This window comes from Ixodes scapularis, unplaced genomic scaffold, assembly GCF_016920785.2.
Source record: "Ixodes scapularis isolate PalLabHiFi unplaced genomic scaffold, ASM1692078v2 PGA_scaffold8__174_contigs__length_109621045, whole genome shotgun sequence".
In the NCBI taxonomy this organism is placed as follows: domain Eukaryota; kingdom Metazoa; phylum Arthropoda; class Arachnida; order Ixodida; family Ixodidae; genus Ixodes; species Ixodes scapularis.
This window is the reverse complement of record NW_024609883.1, coordinates 27,461,436-27,483,301: the sequence shown is the minus strand read 5'-3', so window position 1 is coordinate 27,483,301 and position 21,866 is coordinate 27,461,436. Positions and strand designations below refer to the sequence as shown.

General features: G+C 50.2%; 1 protein-coding gene across 1 annotated transcript in view; it reads right to left on the bottom strand.

Moving 5' to 3' along the window:
• Window positions 1-893: 893 nt before the first annotated feature.
• The window catches only part of LOC8051814, a 136,275-nt gene continuing 115,302 nt past the window's right edge, over window positions 894-21,866 (bottom strand). The window contains exons 3-5 of the mRNA XM_029969350.4: window positions 13,629-13,793; window positions 5,411-5,681; window positions 894-1,973 (exon numbers count right to left, since the gene is read on the bottom strand). Coding sequence (XP_029825210.2) covers window positions 1,875-1,973; window positions 5,411-5,681; window positions 13,629-13,793 — 535 coding nt within the window. The 3' untranslated portion in view covers window positions 894-1,874. The remainder of the gene's footprint in view (window positions 1,974-5,410; window positions 5,682-13,628; window positions 13,794-21,866) is intronic.

The following is a 21,866-nucleotide window of genomic DNA, read 5'->3' as shown; positions in this document are numbered from 1 at the left end:
TCGGGCGAAGTGGTCGTAAGTATAGAGAAGGTCATGGCCTAAACAGCCACGCAACAGGCAAGCCTTTGGACATACGAGAGTGCTCGAACCATTAGACGTCGAAGGACGGTTTGGCTACCCGGAGGCATGAAATCCCCTCTCCCCTCGACGTCCTCGCACACACAAAGGCTTAGAAAGTTTGTCCACAATGGGGAGGAAGGCACTTGGCTTCTGTCGACAACATGGGTCGGCCGTGTTTTGAACTAGAGCAGTGGTTCTCAAAAGGATGTCCGCAGGCCCCTGGGGTCCGCAAAGGTATTTTAGGGGTCCGCGAAGCCTAGCCTCATCAGTCAAGCTCGGCAATAAAAGTTGTCTTTTCTCAGACTGCGAAGAAACGTTCCATTTTTCGGGCGAGTTTTCTGGCGTATATGTCAGTAAGAGAGGTCTACCTCAAACTAGCCCTTAAATCCATTTTTTAAATCACTATCATAATTAACCTATAAATTCCCCTTCTTTTAACCACGAGCGGGGTCCTCCACCATCTCCGCCGATACACAAGAGGTCCGTAAAACATCAACGGTTGAGAACTGCTGAACTAGAGGAACCCCCCGCGAATGAGGATCACTGGAGGAACTCGAGGAACCTGGGGGAAGAGAGAACCCCAGTGGACGCCTCCCTCCCTCCCACATAGCAGTTTTTCACGCACGGTATGCATCTCTCGTGCAGTTTCACTTAGCGGGTGGTGAAGTGCCATTTCAGCGCTGTTCCAGACAGGCGTGGCAGCCAGCAGATACGGCACCTTACAGGCGCCCGTGCTGGTACTGTTTGTTCCGCAAAAGTGGTCCCGGGAGAGCCTTGGGAGTATCGGTCCTTCGGCGCAATACATCTCTCCCCACCCTGTCGACACTGGAACCTCGGATGTGCACAATTTTATTCGCTTCAGCCTACACAATGGTCGGCGTCTCTCGAGCTTGCAGTTTGGAGTCGTCGAATGGTACGTCGTGATTTGTACATGCTCGACGAGTGGACGTGCGCCGCGCGAGGGGGAAGGCGCGCGACCCTAGAGTGCGCGGCCTGTCTCCCCGCATGGGGCAGCGTCCGCTCGCCGGAGGTGGGTGGGGGCCAGACGGTAATACAAACCTAAAACGTCCTAACGCACGTGCTAACGAAGCGGCGGCAACACTCGGAGACACGCAATTGTAAAATTAAAACCTACGCATCTTTGTACAATTTGCGGTCGTCGACGCACGACGGCGCACGTGCATGGAGACGGCGGTTGCAGACGCAGCGCCGCCGAGGCTGGCGGGGAAGCTGCCTCGCCCGGACCGCGACGGATTCGCCAAGGCACGCTTTTCCAACTCTGTGCCCGACGTAATGTGTGCGCGCATATTTACACCTACACAATAGGCTCGGGCCAAACGGGGTGTGATATATTAATCGTGTCTCTGCTCTTCACGCGCGTCGACGCAAGATACGACGGGGGGAGGGGGTCTCAAACGCGCGGAAGAAAAAAAGCTGCCCGGAGAAAAGGGAAGCCTGCCCGGAGAGAGGCCAGTCGCGGACGAAGTGGGTTGGCCCAGGGGTGTTGCGCAAGGCACGCTAGGCTGATTCCGGGGGCGGAGCCGACGGAAGCTCGACTTTGACGACATGCGCTCGGTCGGGGCAGACGACCGTCCGGGGAAAAAAAAGCTGCCAAAGGATTTTGGACGCGAAACCGGGGGGCACCGCTCAGCGGCGCCCGGATCACGATAAATAAATAGACCCCAGGGGAGAGGAGGAGCTAGAAGCGGGGAGCGACTCGCACGCTGGCCACACGAAGCTGGGTGCAACCGGGCTCAGGCACTCAGAGGCGACAGCGTCCATGCGCCCGTGGCGCCACAAGTCCTCTGCGGGCCCTACTGGATGACGCAGCACTTGCACTTGGGCTTCTTCTTGATCATCACCTGCTCCACCGTCGAGGGGTCCGAAGGGGGCACCACAATGCCGTGCTGCACCTACACGAGATGCCACGAGTCAGCTCACGGGAGCCGGTCGGGTCACGCACCGAGCACTCTAGCACATCTGAGTAGGTAGTCAAAAGACATTCGTGACGGCTAAAGTCGAGACCATAGACCGACACCCGAAGCGAGCATCAAACGTTCGGTGTAGCCGCACGTCTCTCCAACACGGGCTGCAAGCAGTCTTGCCCCATAGACTATGAGGACAACGAATTAAACGACCAACTACCATCCACGAACGCTACTCTTATTACTGTTTTTGATTCTTGCATTGATGCCTCCTTTAATTGCTGTCTAGCTGCAGCACATGTATGCAGAACTTTGAGTATTTCTACAGCTTTTTCTTAAGTGTTTGTCCCTGGGCACTGAAACATTACCCACCTAACTGTTTTGTCATACAGTCAAACGCCTGTATAACGAAGAAGCGTGTGGGACCGCGATAATTCTTCGTTATACAAGTCACTTCGTTATATCCATCGCGCACTTTAATGACCCCAATAAAGCAGATAAGCAACGAAATAGCCCGTTGTACAGGCTATTTCGTAGTAGAAGCGTTCATTGTAGCGGCGTTTGACTGTATTCCCGTCAGTAGGGGCAGAGTGCTCGAGTCCAGACATTACGGCATGTATTGAACAGGGTGTCAAACCGAACCCAAACCAAATCAAAATCATTACTTTTAATATAACCGCAACAAAACCATGTGCCTAAAGCGTGTCTTCGACTGGCATGTTTGCAGCATCCTCAAATGTGGTCCCTCAATTTCGGCCCGACAAATCATAAAAGCGCCCTGCTGTTGCCTACTGCAACCCTGGCAGTGGTGCAGCAGCGAAGGTGGCTGTGGCAGACGCCTAGCTAGTCTTAAGTAGATTGTGTCGAGCGTTTTTTTTTGTGCGCTTCTCAGTTCATCAGCTTCAAAGCATTCTTTTCCCACCATCAAATGTCTTGTAATCAGTTAGGAACAAGGCTTATGGTACAAAGTACCCCCTTTGTACCATTTCGGTCATCACACTTCAGTGTTGCCAATAGGGGCTCTCCGTTTGAGAAACACGATGAGAACGAAATTAAACAATTTAATAAATTTGTAAACTGTTTTTTATTTTCGCGCAATACTTTGGGGGGTTGGTACATCCGTTTTTATCAATGTGTTGAGCCTATTTTGAGGCAAATCAGCGACCATAGTAAAAATCGGTGGAGTACCCCTTCGAGGTTTTCGAAAGTTCAAGTTCAATGATTTTTAATCGCTTGACAAATCTTGTTAGAAAAATTGAAAGATTTTGGATTTCTTTGAGATTCAAGTACAAACAATTCAAAGATTTCAAATTTATTTGAAGTATGATTTTCGTCATCTAAAACTACTACTACCTGTACTACTCGTTATTACAGCAAAGCTGTATATGGCTAGGGTACCATGCATTTCTGGTATCTGTGTGCAGAAACTATATTGCATGTGAAAGCGCTCCATTGTATGGAAATGCATATACGCTCCATCACCTCAATATGCATTTTGACAAGGAAAGACGTCGAAACGTGAGATACATTTGAGTACAATGGGCCTTCTCCCGCTCGAGTCGGGTAACGCCACTGCCTTACATATATAAAAGCAGCAGCTCTTACATATATAAAAGCAGCAGCTCTTACATATGTAAAGCATTATATGTGTAGATTTAACTTTAGCAAAGAATCTCACCAAAGATGTAATAGAACCCATAAGTAGTGTAATATCACAATGATCACCTTTTCAAAATTATACACATATACTGTAAATAAACATTTGGTGAAGTGCTTTTGTGTGTCTCTTGGCGAATCATGTCTGGTGGTGCTCAACAGCTTCGCAGGCCAATCCCCTTCACAGAGTGGAATGGCTCACAATTTTTGCCTAACTCATGAAATAAGCGTTTAACTTCATATCTCCTTGCAAATTTGTATTAATCCAATCGAACATCGCTTAATAGCAACGCTGGCATGAGACAACGAAATATAAGAGACAAGGCGTGCATATGGTGCACATAAGGGCATCCATGCTTCGCAAAACGTTTTAGTTGCTCTGGGCATCTATTTTCGATGGGATGACCCATAGGATGGAGAGAACACTGGACACAAGCACAGCAGCCGACACAGCTCGAGGCAACCTTTTTAGATTAGCTCAGTTACGGAACTGCCCATGGACGCTGCATGCACGAGCAGTACTCCCCCCTCACTCACCACGACTCGCCTTCCGTTGTTTGACGTGCCAAACGGCTGCAGATGGCGCAGCGAACGACGGGAGGTGGACAGAAGTGAGTGGGGGGTGCCCCCTTCCACTGGAGTTCCACAACTGAGGTAATCTAGTAACATAGGCTCGAAATTAAGGAGAATGCAACCAGACTAAATTAAGGGTCCTCCCTGACCCCCAAAAGTACTGCCGATCAAGTTACGACTGGTCGTCATTGGGCTCACCATATTAATACTGTTAGGAACATGTCTTCTTCGATGAATAAAAATATTGGCCGCTCTAATTTGCAGCCGGTTCCTACTGATAATGCAGTAAGTGCCGATCCAGTGTTCGCTGTAGTGCGTCTGCATTGCGTTCTTCCCACTACCAGTTGCTCACTCGAGGGAATGCGTTTTGAAACAACTTAGGCTATAAAGGACACCCCAGCAGAGCGCCTCGGTTTATTTTTAAACCAACAGATCCGTTGGTTAGCTCGAGGCACCTTATGGAGTTGTGCAAGGGAAAGGCTCTGTCCGAAAGCCGGATGAAAGAGGTACGAGACTTAAGGCCAAAGCCACCCCACAGTGATCATTTGGTGCTTTAAAAGCGAGTCAATAGAGAGTTTTAGTAGATCGTTTCGATACCTCCTATAGCCCCGATAACGATACTATGCATGCGCAAGGGAGGCGGTGGTGGAGTATCGGGTATCGTTATCGGAGTCATTAGAACGATCTGCTAAAACTCTCTATTGGTGGTACCATCGGGTAAGTGAAACTCCAGTGCAATTTTCACTTCACTACACACATTCCCATCTTGCATTATTTACATTTGTCGCCTTAAACCTGTGGGGTAAACTTTGTTCTAACTTTGTCAAACTTTTGAACTTAGCAGGATCAGAAGTTTGAAAATTGTAGAAATTCTTAGAGTAACGAGTTCAAAAGTTCGGAAATTGTAGAATTTATTAGAACTAAAAGTTTGAAAGTTCAAAAGTAATAAATGTTCTCAGCACCAAAAAATCAAAAGTTTGAAAATCGTCAAATTTTTTATGTGATTAGTTTGACATTTTGAAATGATTTCGAACCTTTTGAATTCCTTGGTTGGATCTTTGAACCTCAGGTTTGAACAAAGCGGCATCCCTAGTTCACAAGACCCTCGTCACAATGTCCACATCACTCGCACCATTCCAGAAACCGCGTTCCTCGACTCGAGAGCTGCTTGCCTCGCGCCGCAAAGCGAAACCCACCTCCACGAGTCCCTTCTTGAGGCTGGCCGGCGTGGAGCCGTTGGTGTCCTGCCTGCGCTCTGCGCCCAGGGGCCCCGGTGCCCGAGAGGGGGCCACCTTGGTGTCGCCACCCCCATTGGCCCGGCTCCCGTCCCCCTGGTCCCCCAGGAAGCCGTCCGCCTCCCCCTTGACCGGTGTGATGGGCTTGCCCTCCTTGATCAGGCTCACAATCGTGTCCGCCTCCTTGCTCAGCTCCCCGTCAGGCCGGAACGGGTTGTCCAGGCCGCTGTCGCTGGGAACACCAAACCGGAACAAAGTTAGATGTACATGCTTGGACCAAAGAAAAAGGTATGACGACGCTCGTTTTGCCGCAGACGAGAAGATTACTCAGTGCAGTACGACCGCTAGCCTGGGGTCTGTAACATGCGGCGTGCATTTGCGACACACAAATGCACGCTTGGAAGACGCTCGTCTGGGTCGAGATGGGCAGGGGTGGGGATTGAGCCCAGGATTCGAAAGCGCGAGCATTCGCACTACCTTGCCCAAGATTCATACCTTAGGTACCAACCTAAATACTTTCCTACCTTGTTACACTCCATTTCACAATAACTTGGCAAACTGTAAAGGCTACGTCCCCCCCCCCCCCCCCAACCCAATAAGAGCGCTGGAGCGAGACAGATAACACCATGTCACGGGAGCGTTCGTGTCTCTGTGCCAAATGCGAGACCCGGATGATCCGGCTGTCGTCCGCTAGCCAAGAGTCGTCTGCTCCAAAACCAACCAACTTTGAATGAACGTCCACCACAGCAACATTGCCATCCGCTAGAGTAGCGAGCTCTTCGGGAACAGTTCATGAGACAACCATATGCTCGATTTACCAGCGAATCTGTTGCAGGTACTAATGCCAGGGCAATGTTTTAAGCGAAAGTGGTCGATTACACAGCTACGATTGTTCAAACATTGTTAAAAGGCCATGTTTTCTATCAGAAAAGTGTTTACTTGTATTAAGCATCACTGAAAATTACCCCGTCTTTGTCTTTCTTTCGTGTCGTGTGATATTGCGGTCAGAAGAGTCTGACCACGACACTAAAAAAAAAAAAAAAAGAAAAGAAATTCAATAAAAAATTTTTTGTTGCGGACGGCACTGTTGTTTTATCGGTAACGAAGCCTCCGTGGCTTCGACCATGGAGTGTTGTCACATGCCTTGCTCCAACGCTCTTATTGGGTCACAACCTCCACAGTTCGCCGAGTTATTGTGGAACGGAGTATGGCTGTATCCACATCTTTGGTACCATCTCTAATAACTTTTAACTACAATGTTTCCCAAGACAAACGTTCCACCCCTAGCAGAGTTAAAATCGGAATGCCACTGGCACGACATATCTGGGATGAAGCGTACCTGTGCAAAGCACCGGCCTCCAAATCTTTTGTGTGCCTACAAGCTCCTAAAAGGTCACTCCCTCGTAGTTGGCAAGCATACTTCTGTGTGGTCGGCCTTTCTAACGCCTTGCATGTTCAGAAATATCGAGTAGGGAGAATGGAAACAGAAGTAACCAATCAAAACCCGAGGTGTTTCCAATTGTTTTCATCTGTCCCGCTCTATCCCTTTTGTAAGTCTACTATGGTCGGTTACAAGCCAAGAAAGTAGGAGAAGCACCTCCCACAAGTGCGACGCGCCCGTTTCAAAGCCACCCGCAGCCAAAAGAATAGTTCACTGGAAACGCCCCTTGTTCCGCTTCAATGAAAAGATACTCTCTACAGAGTGATGCCCAACTTGTCTCCGATCCCCACTTTTTAAGGAAGCGACCTTTCTATTCATCGGAGAGGGAACTGAGCCCCTGAAAGTAGCCTCTGTATCCATCGAAGGGGGAAACTACCCCCCCCCCCCCCCCCCCCAAAGTCGTATTTGTTTCCATTGAAGGGGGAAAACTCTAAGCTCCCTCTCGTGGCTTCCACAACGCTAAGTCAAAGTTGAAAGATAAAGCAAATATTCACAGGAAGGCAGAACCCTCTTCCGCGTTGGCCGCGACGTCACGGAAACGATGGGACGCTATTGTATGCGGAGGTGGCGGAGGGATATATGAACCCCTTTGAGGGGCATTTGCCACTACCTTCTTGACATGTAACTTACTGTAGTGTCAGGAGTACTGAGCAGCACACCCATCATAAACATTCCTGCAGGCGATGCATGGCTCGCTCTACCGTGCCCATTGAGGAAAAGAAAAATCATCACTCATGTGTTTGGCATTACAGCTCTAATGCAAATGTGTCGGGTCTGTACAAACAGACAAACTGGGTTAATAAGAATATTTTCTTCATTAGGTCTTTCAAGATATGGTGTTGATCACTAGTTTAATTTATGACGCACGTCAGGAAAGTAAGGTTGTCTAACATGTTGACATTTTCACTGCATTGGCTTGCTCTGTGCATCGTCTCATTTTATTTTAAAAGGAGCACAGCAACACTGCAATTACATGAAACTGTAATTTCTAAGCTTTTGTCTTTCAAATAAAAATAAAAACAGCTTCTCAAAATAGCTGGTATGGCAAGGTGTGCCTTTTGTCGTTATTTGGATGCATTCATGCCACCGCAGCTTACTAACGGAGAAGACAGCAATTCCAAATCAGGTGACCACGTCAGGATTTTGTCCAATGGCAGTCCCCGCACCATTGCTAGTTTTTATTGTCTTAGTTTCTGTTTGGCAGGTTCTTGACAGCTCAACTCACGACTGAATGTAGCAAAGCCAAATTGGGTTTTCCAAAATATAATGAGTGCTAAACATAAAAAAAACAAAAAAAACTAATTAGTGGCCTTTAGATTATTAGCTTCACTATAACTATGTAACACTCATGCCCTGATGTCAATAATGTCAAGGTCAATAATACTACTCCAAAGTAATTTTACTGATTCCACCTAATTATGTTCAACAGAATTACCTAAACAAATTTAGCCAAATGTATTGGCCAACTCGCTGTTTACAAACTAACCCACACCAGGTGTGGGCAAACGCGTAGTTCCCATGCGAGGTGCAGACAATGCACGTGCGCAGGAACCAGATTGACGTCAAGTGGAGCTTCTGCGCTCTGCCAATAGCAGCACCACCGCAGCAGTATACACAATTTTGAAATGCTGTGGGGTGGCCCAACCCATCTCATCAAGCACTCTCTTTCAGCTCCTCAAAAAACAGCATCACATTCGAAGGGGAAAACAGCCCTCGTGCCCAAGTGTTCGAGAAAACCCCACCCTAAAAAAATAACACAAGGACCAAGGCAAGAGGGGCTGTGCCATAAGAAACAAATTGGACGTAGGCCCCACAATTCATCGTTCCCACACCACAATTATCACGCACCTCTCGGAAAAATTGCAGCTTTATTAATTACACACATCCTTTAAACCAACATACCACCATTTGTTCTTTTTAGTCCAATATCCACATTAAGTGTTTTATTGACGTCCACCATTTTTTTGTTACACAATGTCTGGCACATGCCTGAGGTAATTAAGCAATCCGAAGATCTAGATAACAATACAGAATGCATTGTGCACAGAGGCTTCAGGTTCCGTCATGCTGACATCTAACAACAAAATGGCAGATTGGAGTCGAGGTATTTGGATTTCTTTGTCAATATGAAACACGCCCAAGTCGCAACAAGTCCAATACGGATGGGCCTTGCAACACCAGTGCAGGGACAAGGGGCTCGCAAGTTTGGATGGGTGCCCGAACCAAGTACACAGAAGACTCGTGAAACTAGTGCTCCAGCGCTCCTTGCTGACAGAGCTGTATGTGGATGCTCGGGCTGGTTGGCAATTCCTGCTTGGATGGAACAGCGCAAATATAGTCACACTCACAGGCCTGTGAGTGTAACTGCATATATCCGTGCTGTTCCATCCAAGAGCTGTATGCCAAACACAGTCCCTTAATTTGGTTCTGAAGTGAGCGAGCCAGAGGAACCAAATCTCTTAAAGAGTGCCAGTCTGACAAAAGATAGTCCTTTCCGGGGTGACTACTAGTTTAGTTAATTTTCCAAAAAGTAATACGGGAGGCTAAGTCCAAGCTTCTTCCTGAGCAAACGGACGAGCAAATGGATGGATGAAAGCGCCCTCCACAGCCCTTTTGAAAGAACAACATTCCTCGGGAAGGAACTAGGAAGGTGCCACATAGGGGATTCGGGGGAGTCAGAAGTGTTCAAGAGATGAAAGGAGGGGGAGGGAAAGATTTCTTCCTCTTCACAATCCTATCCCATTCCACCCCATTCACCCCCCCCCCCCCCCCCCTTTTTTTTTTCTTTCTTTTTTTGACGTCGCCGGTGCCGCTGACTTCACAGCCTTTTAGAAGTGGCACCCGGCGCCCAGACCAATCGACCCCCCGTGTGGCCGAAGTGCAACGCAAGAGAGGCAGCCCAGCAGCGGCCGACCACAAGACCGAGGGCTCCGAGCGGAAACTCGCTCCGGGGCGGGCGCCCGCGGCGGGAGGGAGCGCTTACCGTGCCCTGGGCACGACGACGCAGTACAGGTGAAGCCGGGCGTCCACGCTCATGCTGGGCTCGAGGGTCCTGAGCCGGTCGGCCAACATGGCTGCGCTGCCGTTGCGTGGGAGCCCATCGCCGTCAATCCGAACGGGAACCCCCGGAGGAGGCTCTTTAGAACACCGTGCCCACCCGCAGGACCCTCGCTCCGGACGAGGTTTCGCAACGCGCGACGACGCTGCCCCGACGCGCAGGAGAAAGCCCGGCTATTTCCATCCCATAGGCGCGGCCGCCCGTCCTTTTGGCCCTATTTGTTTTGGGCCGAGGGGTTTGCGCGCGCGCCGTGAGGGCCCGGAGCCCGTACCCGCGGCCCGGACGCCTCGCAGCCTCGACCCCGTGCTTCGCCGCTTTGCTGCGTCTCCGTTGGGCGGAGCCCGGAGCGCCTCCGCCATCATCGGCGCGACGTGCGGTGCTCAGCGGACGGCGAAAGTCTCCGTTCCTTCCGGGTCATTCGCGTCAGCTCGCGTGTCGGACTGCTGCCACTGCTCCTTCCTGATTCCGCCAGGCTTCCAGCGGCAGAGCTGCCAGCGCGTGGCGCACTTCCTCGCGCCAGCGGGGACGCCCAGAGAACGACACCCTGACAGGGCCGTCGGGAAGCGGAATTTCGCCTGGGTCGCGCGGGGGGGAAACCTCGCAAGATACTTTACGGGGCGGAAGGCGTCTCTCCCATCAGAAGAACCAGCGAGCGCAGTTTTCTTCCGCGAGTGTGCCTCCCGCGACGCCTTTGTTCTGCAGCCAGCCAATGTCCACCGTGCCCGGAAACTAACTGCAAAACATTTTTTTTTTCCTTTGTGCGCGCGCGATCAAATTAGGGTGTGATCGAAAAGTGGCCTTCTAGTTGTCATTAAAAATGTGGAAGAAAGTGAAGGCGTGGAAGCGTGATAAGACGACCTCGGTGCTTTTTTTCATTTCCCTGCATTTTCTGATAAAGGTGTAAAACACCACATTTTATACTTGGGCACGCCGCTGCCTGCGGGAAGGGATATCCTGCAAAAATTAACTGTCCTCCTGCCAAAGTTTACGTGGGCTCCCTTAGCCGCAGCTGTTAACGGTGCACGACGGGCATCCTAAAACCGCACTTACGCTCAAGTATGGCAAGCAGTTAGTGCCAACTATGCCCCAGTTACAAGCACCGCAGTTAAAACTCCGGTTTACCGCGTAACTAGGTACTAGAAGAACGTCTGGCTCGCCGCAAATAACAGCTGAGAGGCGACCTTAGTGAACCTCCTTTTAGCCATCGCTGTATTTTCGGGGAAATCAAGAAAAGCAGTTTACTGCGGCATTGTTGCGGTGAGGCCAGAATACCGGAGTCGAATATTAAAAAACAAGACTAAAGATGACAAAAAAAAAAAAAAAAAAAATCGATTTTAACAACATGATGGCCACTTCCGGCCGCCATGACAGGGAGCCGAGAACACTTCCGGTTCGGGTTTCCTTTGCATGTTTTTAAAGGGAAACATCACCGCCAAGTGTCGTGTGTTCCGCAATTAAATCTCTCTTTTGTAATGTTTTCCGCGTCCACTGGCTTCTTGAAGTGCTGCTATGCTTTGCAATCGATTGGGCTACTTTGCTGTGACAGATCTCCGCGAAATAAAAGAAGCCGCGGCCGTCGGGCGCGAACGGTCTCAGTCACGCGGACGTCGATTTCCCGCTCAACACTAGGATAGCTGAATTTTGAAATCACAAATGCACAAATCCGACTCTTCCGGATAGCGAAGATACTGGATCGAACGATTCACGCTTGAGTTCCCACGCAAATCAAGATTGATTGAAATATCAATTAATATTCGGCCAAATATAACTTTTTTTAAATTTTATCACGACCGCAGGTTTTTATAACACTGACCAGACCGTTTCATTGTTGTTGTTTTTTTCCTTTTTTTATCTTAGAGCAGAATCACTCGCTGACGTTAATTTTCGTGTGCATGCGAGCTTGTGAACAGACGGTTTATGTTATCTGAACAAACTCCAGCCAAAAACCGCAGACAAACTAAAAAGAAGAAAAACGTAAATTTTGAGAGTTTATCAAGTTTTTGTCAGCGGAGGACTTCAGAATGGGAGGGATCTTATCGCATGGAACCGAACCTGAGGTTCGGTTCACGTCAGTTTAGACACGTCAACTTAAAATTCGGGAGCCAGATTCTTTTTTTTTTTTCTTCTTCTTTTCTTTTCGGCATGAAAATCAAACGTCTGTTTGTGACACGATCAAAGCAAGACGCGAAAGAGAAGGCACTAGTACCATCGTTTCGATTTTATTACTCGCCCGCGCCGTCAGACATAACAGCGCCTGTGTGTCTTCCCAAACAGAAGAGTTCGAAGAAATACGGTATCTCCCCGGGAGTGTCGCGTGGCAGTAACAAGTCGGACCCGAAACTAGTTTTTTTACCTTAGCCGCCTAGGTTCTAGAATCTAGAACAGCATGTTGACGTCTGCGTCTGCAACTGTATCCACGTGAATATCATTCAACGGGATCGCCGCGCTAGGTCGGTCGACTTTGTCACAATCACGATCTATCTCCACTCGATCGTCGTAGACAACACGCCGCTTGAGTTTTACGGGGAACGAGCGGTACTACACACCGCGACGGCTTTGTCCCAGTCGAGATATCTCTACTCGTCGTCGAAAACGCACCGCTCGCGTTTTCCCGAGCACGATCGAGCACGAGTGGCAGAATCCTTCGCGCCTTCATTCAACTACGTCCGACAGACGTAGCGTAGTTTCGCTTGGGCCAACTCGAACACTCACGGCGATGCCGCGCACTTTATGAAGTAATGATGTTTTCACGCACGCTCTAACGTGCACGAAAAAAAGAAGAAATGAAAGCGAAACAATTACGTGCTTTGGTTGATTTGTGGGCCTCTAACTTTTTCCAATGGTTTCCAATGGGCCGTCAAGTAGGGCCATGAGGCCAAATAAAACGAGATGCGCTGCTTTTTCTTGGTGCCGTATGGTCCAGAAACACACACCGATCCGTTTTACGTCCGGTTTTCGACGTACATTTTCTGATTTTCCGCCGAGAAAAACCTAAAAGACGCGCTGCTTTTTCTTGCTCGTTGAAACATACGCGAGAAGCTGAAACATACGCGAGAAGCTGGAGAAGCTGGCCACAGAAAGTTCCGCCATTGCTTGTTTGTTTATGTTTACCTTGGAATACCATGGATATATAGAGCGAGGCTTTGTTTAATACAAATCACCACTCCAAGAGAGCTTATATTAGAGCTCCACACAAATGGTTCTTTCGTATGACATTTGCTCACCGTTCTTTGGCCACGGTGATCCTAATAGGAGTCGAGATTGTCCTGGGTTGCAAGGTTTCGATTTGGCGAAGAAATAACAAAAACATAAGACGCGAGACTGTTCCTTTTAAAACTAGTATTTAATAGCCCCTACCGTGTGGACATATATTAATAGTTGGAGGTTATTTACGACCTTCTGGCTTTACTCAAACAAGATTTAAAAAAAAAAAAAATCTAATCAGGTGCGTGTCTCTTTCATCCGTCTGAGGACGGGTTTATTTTCGCGAGGTCAATATCTTACGAAGTGGGCGTTTCAGCAATATTTCGACGGCAAACAAATTTCGAGTGATACGTTGCGAGTCGCGGAAATTCCAGTTACACATTGTCTCGGAGCAAATGCGCCGAATCGCCGGTCGGCGAAGGCGGCCGGTAGCTGAAGCCGAGTGGCGTCGGGGCGGCGAGGAGCGGGCGGCTCACCTCTGCTGCCTGAGGTAGCCGTCGTGCGGCGGCGGGGTAGCCATGGCCACGGGCACGCTCATCAGGTCCAGGCTGGGCGACTCCGGGCTGGACACGAGGTGCGGCCGCTGGGCGTCGTACACGGTGACCCGCACGCGCCAGGCGTCTTCCTCCTCCAGGCAGCCCCTGCGCGCCGAGGAGCAGCGGTCAGTCTCCGGCCACGCCGGCCGCCCCACAAAACCTGTCTCCTCGGACCGGTCTGAGGCCACGCTCCGCTGTCCGCGTGTCGCCCCAGCAGTCCCCTGGGAGCGCCTCCCACAGCGCGCACTGGCCAGAGATCGCCAGACCGCGCTTCATGCCAAGGAGGAACACTAGCTCTTTGGTGTATTCTAGGGAACGAAGCGTTCGGATTTATATCCGACACCGGCTAAACAAGCGTAACTTGCCACAAAGCTCCCGCGCAAGTAATATTTATGATGTTGCCCTATCAAACGGCCAAAGACGCGCAAAGAACGCGAAAGGTCCATAGAACGATATGTCCTAGTACGCGCCACTGATACTACTCTAGTTCCCTAAAACAAAAAAACAAAAAAAAAGCAGTTTGCAGGCATTGCTTGAGGCGTGTTTCTCCATTGTTATGACGTCACAGAAAAACTTGGAGCATGCTTGCGGATAATTCTGCCACCCTGCCAGCAGCGGTGTCTTTCGTATTATGTGTTCGCAGTGGGGATCGTCAAGAAAGGCCCGCCGCTGTTCCCGACCAGCGACACCACGGTAGTACGTCCCGATAGATTCCCCGTCAAAAGTCATCCCGGTCTTCTCGTTTTGATGTCCGTGCCACGTGGCGATGAGTGGCGTCGTGCGCCGTGGACAACGCACGCGGAGACTCGATTTCCCCGAGCTAGGAATCGATCGGCCCAAACCGATGAGCGTCAGGGGTCCGAGCCGAAGTTTCCAGGCGAGCGCGCTTCTCTCCCCACGCTCCCCTCAGCTGGAAGCAACGCACGCCGCGTCTCGTCAATCCTTGTATTCCTTGCCGCCGACCTTGGTGAACGTGGAGCGAACAACGCCCAAGCAGAACGTAGGCGATGAGCCACGAGCGACCGGGGAAGAACAGCTGCTCCTGGGCCGCAAGGTGTAACGGTGCGCCACCGACAGCCTCGGGGCTACACCGGCTGCAACGGCTGCGCTGGCAGCTCGACAAGTGCGAGGGGAAGCGAGTTGGCGCGTCGGAGCGAAAACTGTCGCGGCTCGCGGAGCGCGTGCCGCTATCGCGCCGTCACGTGCACCACTCCGACTCTCTCATCCTGCTTGACCCGTTCAGCATATGACTTTCGGAGAAGGTTAGGGATGCCACCAAACTTTCGTCCATCAAGGGGTTTGGCGACGAACCAAATAGGTCAGCGAACCTTCGGCCTTATAGCGAAATTCGACCAAGTTCGGCTTACGGAAGGTGTTGACTGACTTCTGCGCAACAGTGTTGCGGAGTTGTCACTCCGGAGTTGGAATGATTCCGGAATCGTTCCGCACTTCCGCGACCCCGGAGTGGAATGGGAATGGGATGGCGGCAATGCTGGGAGGAATGTAATGGGAATGGAATGAAACGCCTAGTGCCCGGAATGGAGTGGGAATGGAAAGGGCTCGGTTCTTACTCGAGCTGTGTCGATCTTCATCTAGGGCCTATACATCATCATCTTGTAAACCCTGAGATGGGGAACGATAAAAAAACGAACGAACACAACAAAATCTCAAACGCTGCGTTTGAGATTTTGTTGTGTTCGTCCGTTTTTTTATTGTTCCCCATCTCAGGGTTTACAAGATGACGATTGATTACCAGCTCGCCTGCACTCTCTCACTGCTTACAGGCCTATACATGTTTGCAAGTCACAAGTCCGGCCTCAGGGCGCCGCCATCTTGCTCAGTTGTACGCTTGGACGCGCTCATAATCCGGTTGCGACGCATGGAAACCTTTTGTACTATTGAAAATCATTCGGGAGAAGACTTTTTTCGTCTGCCTAAATAAGGGAACCTGAAAAAGTCGTCAAGACGTCTTTGAAAGGACCAGAATGTCCCAACTAGTTCAGGACGAAGACGTCTCGACCAGCTGAGGACGTCCTCAGGACCATCTGCGTTGTCTGGAGAGCCAGCCGTACCAGTGGCACAGACCATGTCTTCGATCGACAGTGTGCTCACGCTGCTCGGTTACAAGCTCGACTGCAAGCTGGGAGACCTCAAGACCCGCTTTTGTAAAGACCACCGCCCGGCCAACACCGGCGCCGACCCCTGGAGCCCCACCACGGGAATGCTGAACTCCCAGAGTCGTCGGTGATGCGGCCGGCACGTCTGCAAGTCGGGCACGCGGGGAGCTCTCTCCAGGCAGTCGAGAACGGCACGCTAGGACCCAACAGCCCAGCCCATGGCAGCCCCGTGAAGACCGCTGATAGGCCTAACGCACTTACACATATAATAATCACCATCACTTTCAGCTCGTATATAACCGTATTTACTCGAGTAGTAGCCGCACTAATTATGAAGAAAACCTGAGGGTTCCTTTTTCGCAGAGCACGCAGATTGCCAATCACCGCGTTCGACAGCATGATTCCAGCTGTTTACAGGACAAAGATAACGGTCGTGCGAAGATACCATCTGCGAAGATTGCATTTGTATGGAGAATCGTGTTCTCAATCTGGTTATTCGTTATGTTATTTATGCGCAATGCAATGATTGGCTGTATATGTGTTCTGTGTGAAAGTAGACGCCAGGGCCTTGCCCATAAGTAGTGCGGCTATTACTTGTGTAAATACGGTACATCATCACATAATCCCCATCGCTAGACGCCTCAGTTTGCCATCAAGTTTCCTTCCGTCTCATGATTAATTCGCACCAGCGCTCGACAGCACTTTTAGTTTCTTTGACAATTTTTATTATGTAGGTTATTTTATATATCATAAAATGGTTACCAATGCTTCCACAATACCAAAGCAAAGATACATACTTTTAATGCCCTATAGTTCGATTACTAATGGGAACCGATGAAACAATATACCCAATCCCTATCTGCACTTTCCTTACGCCGGGTGGCGTAAGCTCGTTTTCAATTTTTGCGCACGCGTACAGAAAATGGAACTTTTGCCGAACTTTGAGTTGGAAGAAAGGAGAAGTCGAACTAGGTCAAACTCTACCCTTGGCCGGTTCGTCGTGAAAGAGCAACTACAACCCGAGTATGTTCACAGAAACTTGACCACGATGCACCGAAATAAGGGCGATGGGGCAGACTAGCAGGTGAACAGTCATATTTATAAAACTCCCGAGACGAGGAAAAAAGAAAAAGGGACCCACAGCGACGTCTCACGAAACGTCGTAAGTGCAAGTACTCGAAAGACATCGAAGGATGCGTAGGCCGAGTCCAAATAGTCGGTTTTCGACTCGCGGACTGGAGATGAGGGCGCAGATGACGGGGCTCGAGCCGACAAAGAAAACGTGAACCGGAGAAATTCACTAAAGGCTTCGCTCTTCCGTTAGCGCCAGGAATGGGCGGAGTGTCTCGACGCAACTTCGTCAATGGTTCAGTCGGTGAAAGCAGCGCTCAAAGGCGACAGCAACGAAGCCCTCTCGGCGCTGTTTGATCATCTGCATCGGATCCTCCGCAGGTGCCCTCGAGGCTGGCCGTTCGATCCCTGCGAGAGTCGTCGGATCACTCGACCCTGCAGGGAGACCCTGAGGGGGTCACCATTGGGTCTCCCTCGCTTCATTTTCGTCAGTTGACGGAAGTGAAGCGAGGTGCGCGATCCCGCGCCCTCGAACATCCAGAACGACGCGCGAGGCTCGTCGCTAATCGATGGCCACGAATTGAAGCGCGGCGAAGGCGTTGCCCAGCGGCTACATGATGCGCGTCGGGAGCGCCCGGAGTCTGGCCGATCCGGTCGACGTTCCGCTCTGCTGGCTCACTCCGCCGCCCATGGCCAGTATGGCACCTTGAAGACAACCCCTCCCCAAACGTAATCAGTAGTGGATCCACGCCGCCAGCAAGTCTCGAAACGTCTCGCGAGGAGGGCGACGTTAGCAGGCGGTGACGACAAGACGGACGGGTCTGGCTCTCTTGTTTGCTGCTTGGGACGGGGATCCATCCATCGACGGTGACGTAACGCGCAGGCCTTGTCTTCTGGGGTGCCGTGGCACGCCACCACTGGTGAATCCCAGTGCGAGTCGTTCTGCAGGTATATTCCTAGAGAGAAATATACCTTTACCAGGAAATCCCAGACACCTCGTGGCTTCGCCGAATTGCACTGCGCGGCGAAGAGAATTGTGGGGCTGTTTCGATGTACGCCCGGGTTCATTGTCCCTTATCATTGGGAGTTCAGAAAACAGGAAAAATAAAACGAACATCATAAATGTCATCGCGTCTCTCTTTTGCTCGCTTTCGGCCTTCCTTTCGTTCTGAAATAAATATAAAGACAACGTGAACTTCGTCTTCTATTCCTGGGCAACCTTTCACGTGCCGTACTCTGGATCATCATGATGCGCCAACCAGACAGTGGGGGCGCCACGTATTTCCGGAATGTCTATTACCCAATCATAACACACTTCTCAAGAAATTCCAGGAACAACTCGTAAAATAACGCGCGTTACTTTTTCTAGGCACCGCGGTCGAATCATTTTAGTTTCAATCCCAACTAACAAAATGTATTTCATCCCTTAAAATGTTCCATTCGGAGCTACACGATCGAAAGTATGGTTCCAAATTCCTTAACCTTTTAACCTTGCCCGGATCATAATTTATTAAAATTTTCGGACTAACCCGCAGATAACAATGTTTAAAACCATCAATAAGGAAGACGACAGTGTGCTAGTATAAACTATGACCTTCGGAGTGCCAAAATAATTAGGCTCCTACGATGGCTTCTTTTAGATGCCGAAATTCCACGAAACTCTATATTCAAACGTTATTTCTGCCATTCATTTAATTTTTTTAAAGATCAAATCAATATTGTATAGGTAATCATCGAAAAGATTGATGGGCAGACAAAAAGCCTCCAGGAGAATCTTGCTTCGCTCAATTTCCTCGCTTCTTCGTCCCCTTCTATGTCCCGCTATGAGCGAGCAAAAAGCAAAGGTACAACACTGACGCCGACAACCTGTTCAAGCTCGCAAAGCCGTCCGGCCCAAACATTGACGGAACGGTCGACAGGGTTTGCTTGTCTATACAAACGCTGGTCGCTCCATTTTGTTTTAGTTCAAACGCAACCTAAAATATTTATTCTTATTATTATTATAAGTACCGTATTTACTCGAGTAGTAGCCGCACTGATTATGAAGAAAACCTGAGGGTTTGCTTTTCCGCAGAGCACGCAGATCGCCAATCACCGCGATCGACATCATGATTCCAGCTGTTTACAGGACAGAGATAACGTCTTCGTGCGAAGATACCATCTGTGAAGATTGCACTTCTATGGAAAATCGTGTTCTCGATCTGGTTATTCGTTATGTTAGTTATGCGCAACGCAATGATTGGCTGTATATGTGTTCTGTGGGAAAGTAGACGCCAGGGCCTTGTTCATAAATGGTGCGGCTATTACTCGAGTAAATACGGTAACATGTTCAATCTGTGCGATATTTTTAGATAGGTATATGACAGGAAAGGAAAGATACCCCTAGAACGGAGTTAAGTGAATTGTATTTTATTAAGGACGTGTCTCACGTATAGCTTTTACTATTCATATGGTACGTTCTTTGTGTCCGCATTCGTGACGTCTTTAAACGCGATAGCCAACTCGCCCGAGCTTCCGTCGTCAGCCTCGCGCATCCATCTCTCGACGTGCAAAAACTACAAATATAACGGCCAACCTAGATCTGCACTGCGCGATACCGTGGTGAGCGCGAACGCGACGCCTCGTGCTAGAAACATTGTGCGGGGCACTTCCCACCTCGATGTAAGTACATTCCGCCAGCCTGGCAGCTTTGACCACGGCCTTACGGGCAAACAAAAGACTAGCCGCGGCCCTCGCTACCCACTATCGCCTTCCTTGCCTGACCCAGTGCCGGGGATCGCCGGACCAAGAAACACGTCTCCGATAGCGGGATATCTTGGGCCGCTCTTTATCGCTCCCCCGACGGGAGGACCATAAACGGGGCGCTCAAGCGGGTTCCGGAGAGGCCCAAGACAACGCTTGTCCTGCCCTGCTGGAGTGCGAAACACACACCATACGTGCCATACGACTCGGGCTTTGCATGGTTAACTGGACAGAAATCCCCTGTGCTCTTCGGTCAGCCGATCGCATCCGAACTTTGAAACTCGGATCAACCCCTTCTGGCAGGACAAGGCGCGCCAAACGGCACCTAAACTGCCCTGTCCCAAAGGAGCGAAGCTTGTTGTCCGTAGCGGCAATTTGATGGATAGGCTCTCATTGGCTGGCGCTCGTCATAGTTTCAAAGAACACCACCCCATGTCGCCGGTCGTAGAAATTTCCACATTTTCGTACGTTTCCTTTTGACAGCTCTAGACGTACCACGACGAAGTTCAGCGCACGAGCGTGCCACAATTGGGCAAACGAGGGAAGCAGTCTCCAAACGGGTCAACCTTCTTCCAAGCTTCTTCAATGTGCTAGCGAATGTACGAGCGCGAGCGGCTGCTTTGGAAGATGCTGTCGCGAGCGAAATCGACGCAAACAGGAGCCTGTTTCGGGGGGGCGCTTTATTTCGTTTGAGGATCCTCAAACGAAATAAAGCGCCCCCCCCCCCCCCCCCCTCCGCACGTGTCAACGCTCCACGTGCACGCGCTCGAGCGCGTGCACGTGGAGCGTTGCAGGATGCTCGGGGCCTTAAGCTCGTTTTTGTAGCTTTTCGTTCGCTCGCACACGCGATGAAACGGAGTATACAAACCTTTTCCAATGTTTACCAAATCACAACCCAGCGGGTCATTTTCGCCGCCCGGCGTGCGACCTTCACAGACCGGCACGCTCATGTTCGTGGCTTCGGAAAGCTTTCACTCGCTTTCAGCCAGTATATACGCAGTCGTGCTCTCGTGCAGACGACGCAGTCTGCCTCTCTCTCAGTCCCGTGCAAACGCTCGGTATAACGTAGTACCCTGCCTGCTCCGCGATATCCCGGACTCGCGCCTCACTTCCTCGCGAGAATGCTATGAAAATCAGCGGTGCAATCTAGAGTAACGCAGGACGATCAGACACAGCCAGAAGGACAATAAGCGGCGTTCCACCTTCCGGCGTCTCATGCAGGTGCACCGTTTCCGCTCTCTTCCCTCGCACGCGAGGAGCGGCCGTCGTCTTTTGCCGTTGGCTGCAGGTTCCAGAAGCACGGTGTCGGTGGCACAACTCTGCAGAAGGCAAGACTCCGAGGCATCGTCGGAGCGTTGGCCGCCATTGAACCAACTGGTCGAGTCAGCTCCTTCGCATCGACTCAAGTCGTCGCAGACCGGAGCTGCAATAAAGCCCCAGTCCCACGGCTCGCACAAAATACCGCTGCAGACCTAGAGCGTGGACCAGGCGTCTTCGTATAGGCCTGCAGTCTTTGCATGACCAATGTGACGCACCCTTTCTGTTTCGCCTCTCGGACGTCAGCTGTCCAAATAATGATTATTGATCCGCACAGCCCGACAAAATAGCAGCCGTGTTGGCGCGATTCTCTTCACGAGAGATAAGTAGCTCGAGAAAGGACGACAAGTGGGAGGAAACACACGAGGAGTGCGAATCTTCGACAGCGCGGAAGCAAAAGCTGCTCTGTCCGGCAAGCTTGACGGAAGCTCACGACCACCTGGCAGAAGAAGGGAACCATAAATGAGGGAAAGATGACTGGCCTACCACGCAGCCAGTGGCCGCTGAACGTTCCAGAACGGGATACGAGAGTGGAGAGGAATTGGGCAGTGGGAAGAGTGGGACAGTCAACTTCTTCAGTGAACAGTTCCAAAAAATAATGAACTGCTATACTTCGTTGTCCAGATGCAGGCGACGATTCCAATGGAAGGCTATTTCACTGTCTGCTCTTATTACAACCGTGAATCATATAATAAACGTGCACGAAGCGATACACCGATCAACAAGGGAAAAAACAAAGAAGAAAAAAAAAAAAAAGCCTGCTTTGTTTAAATGATAGAGGCATTATTAGGTGGCGAAATCGAAATGTTCATGAGGTTTCTCACTCGATATTATGGCATGCACTGAGACGTGATTTACTGGATTGCGATGCTAATAACTTCAACAACGAGAAGAAAGTGCAGTGTTATTTTGCTTCCGTGGAACTCGAACA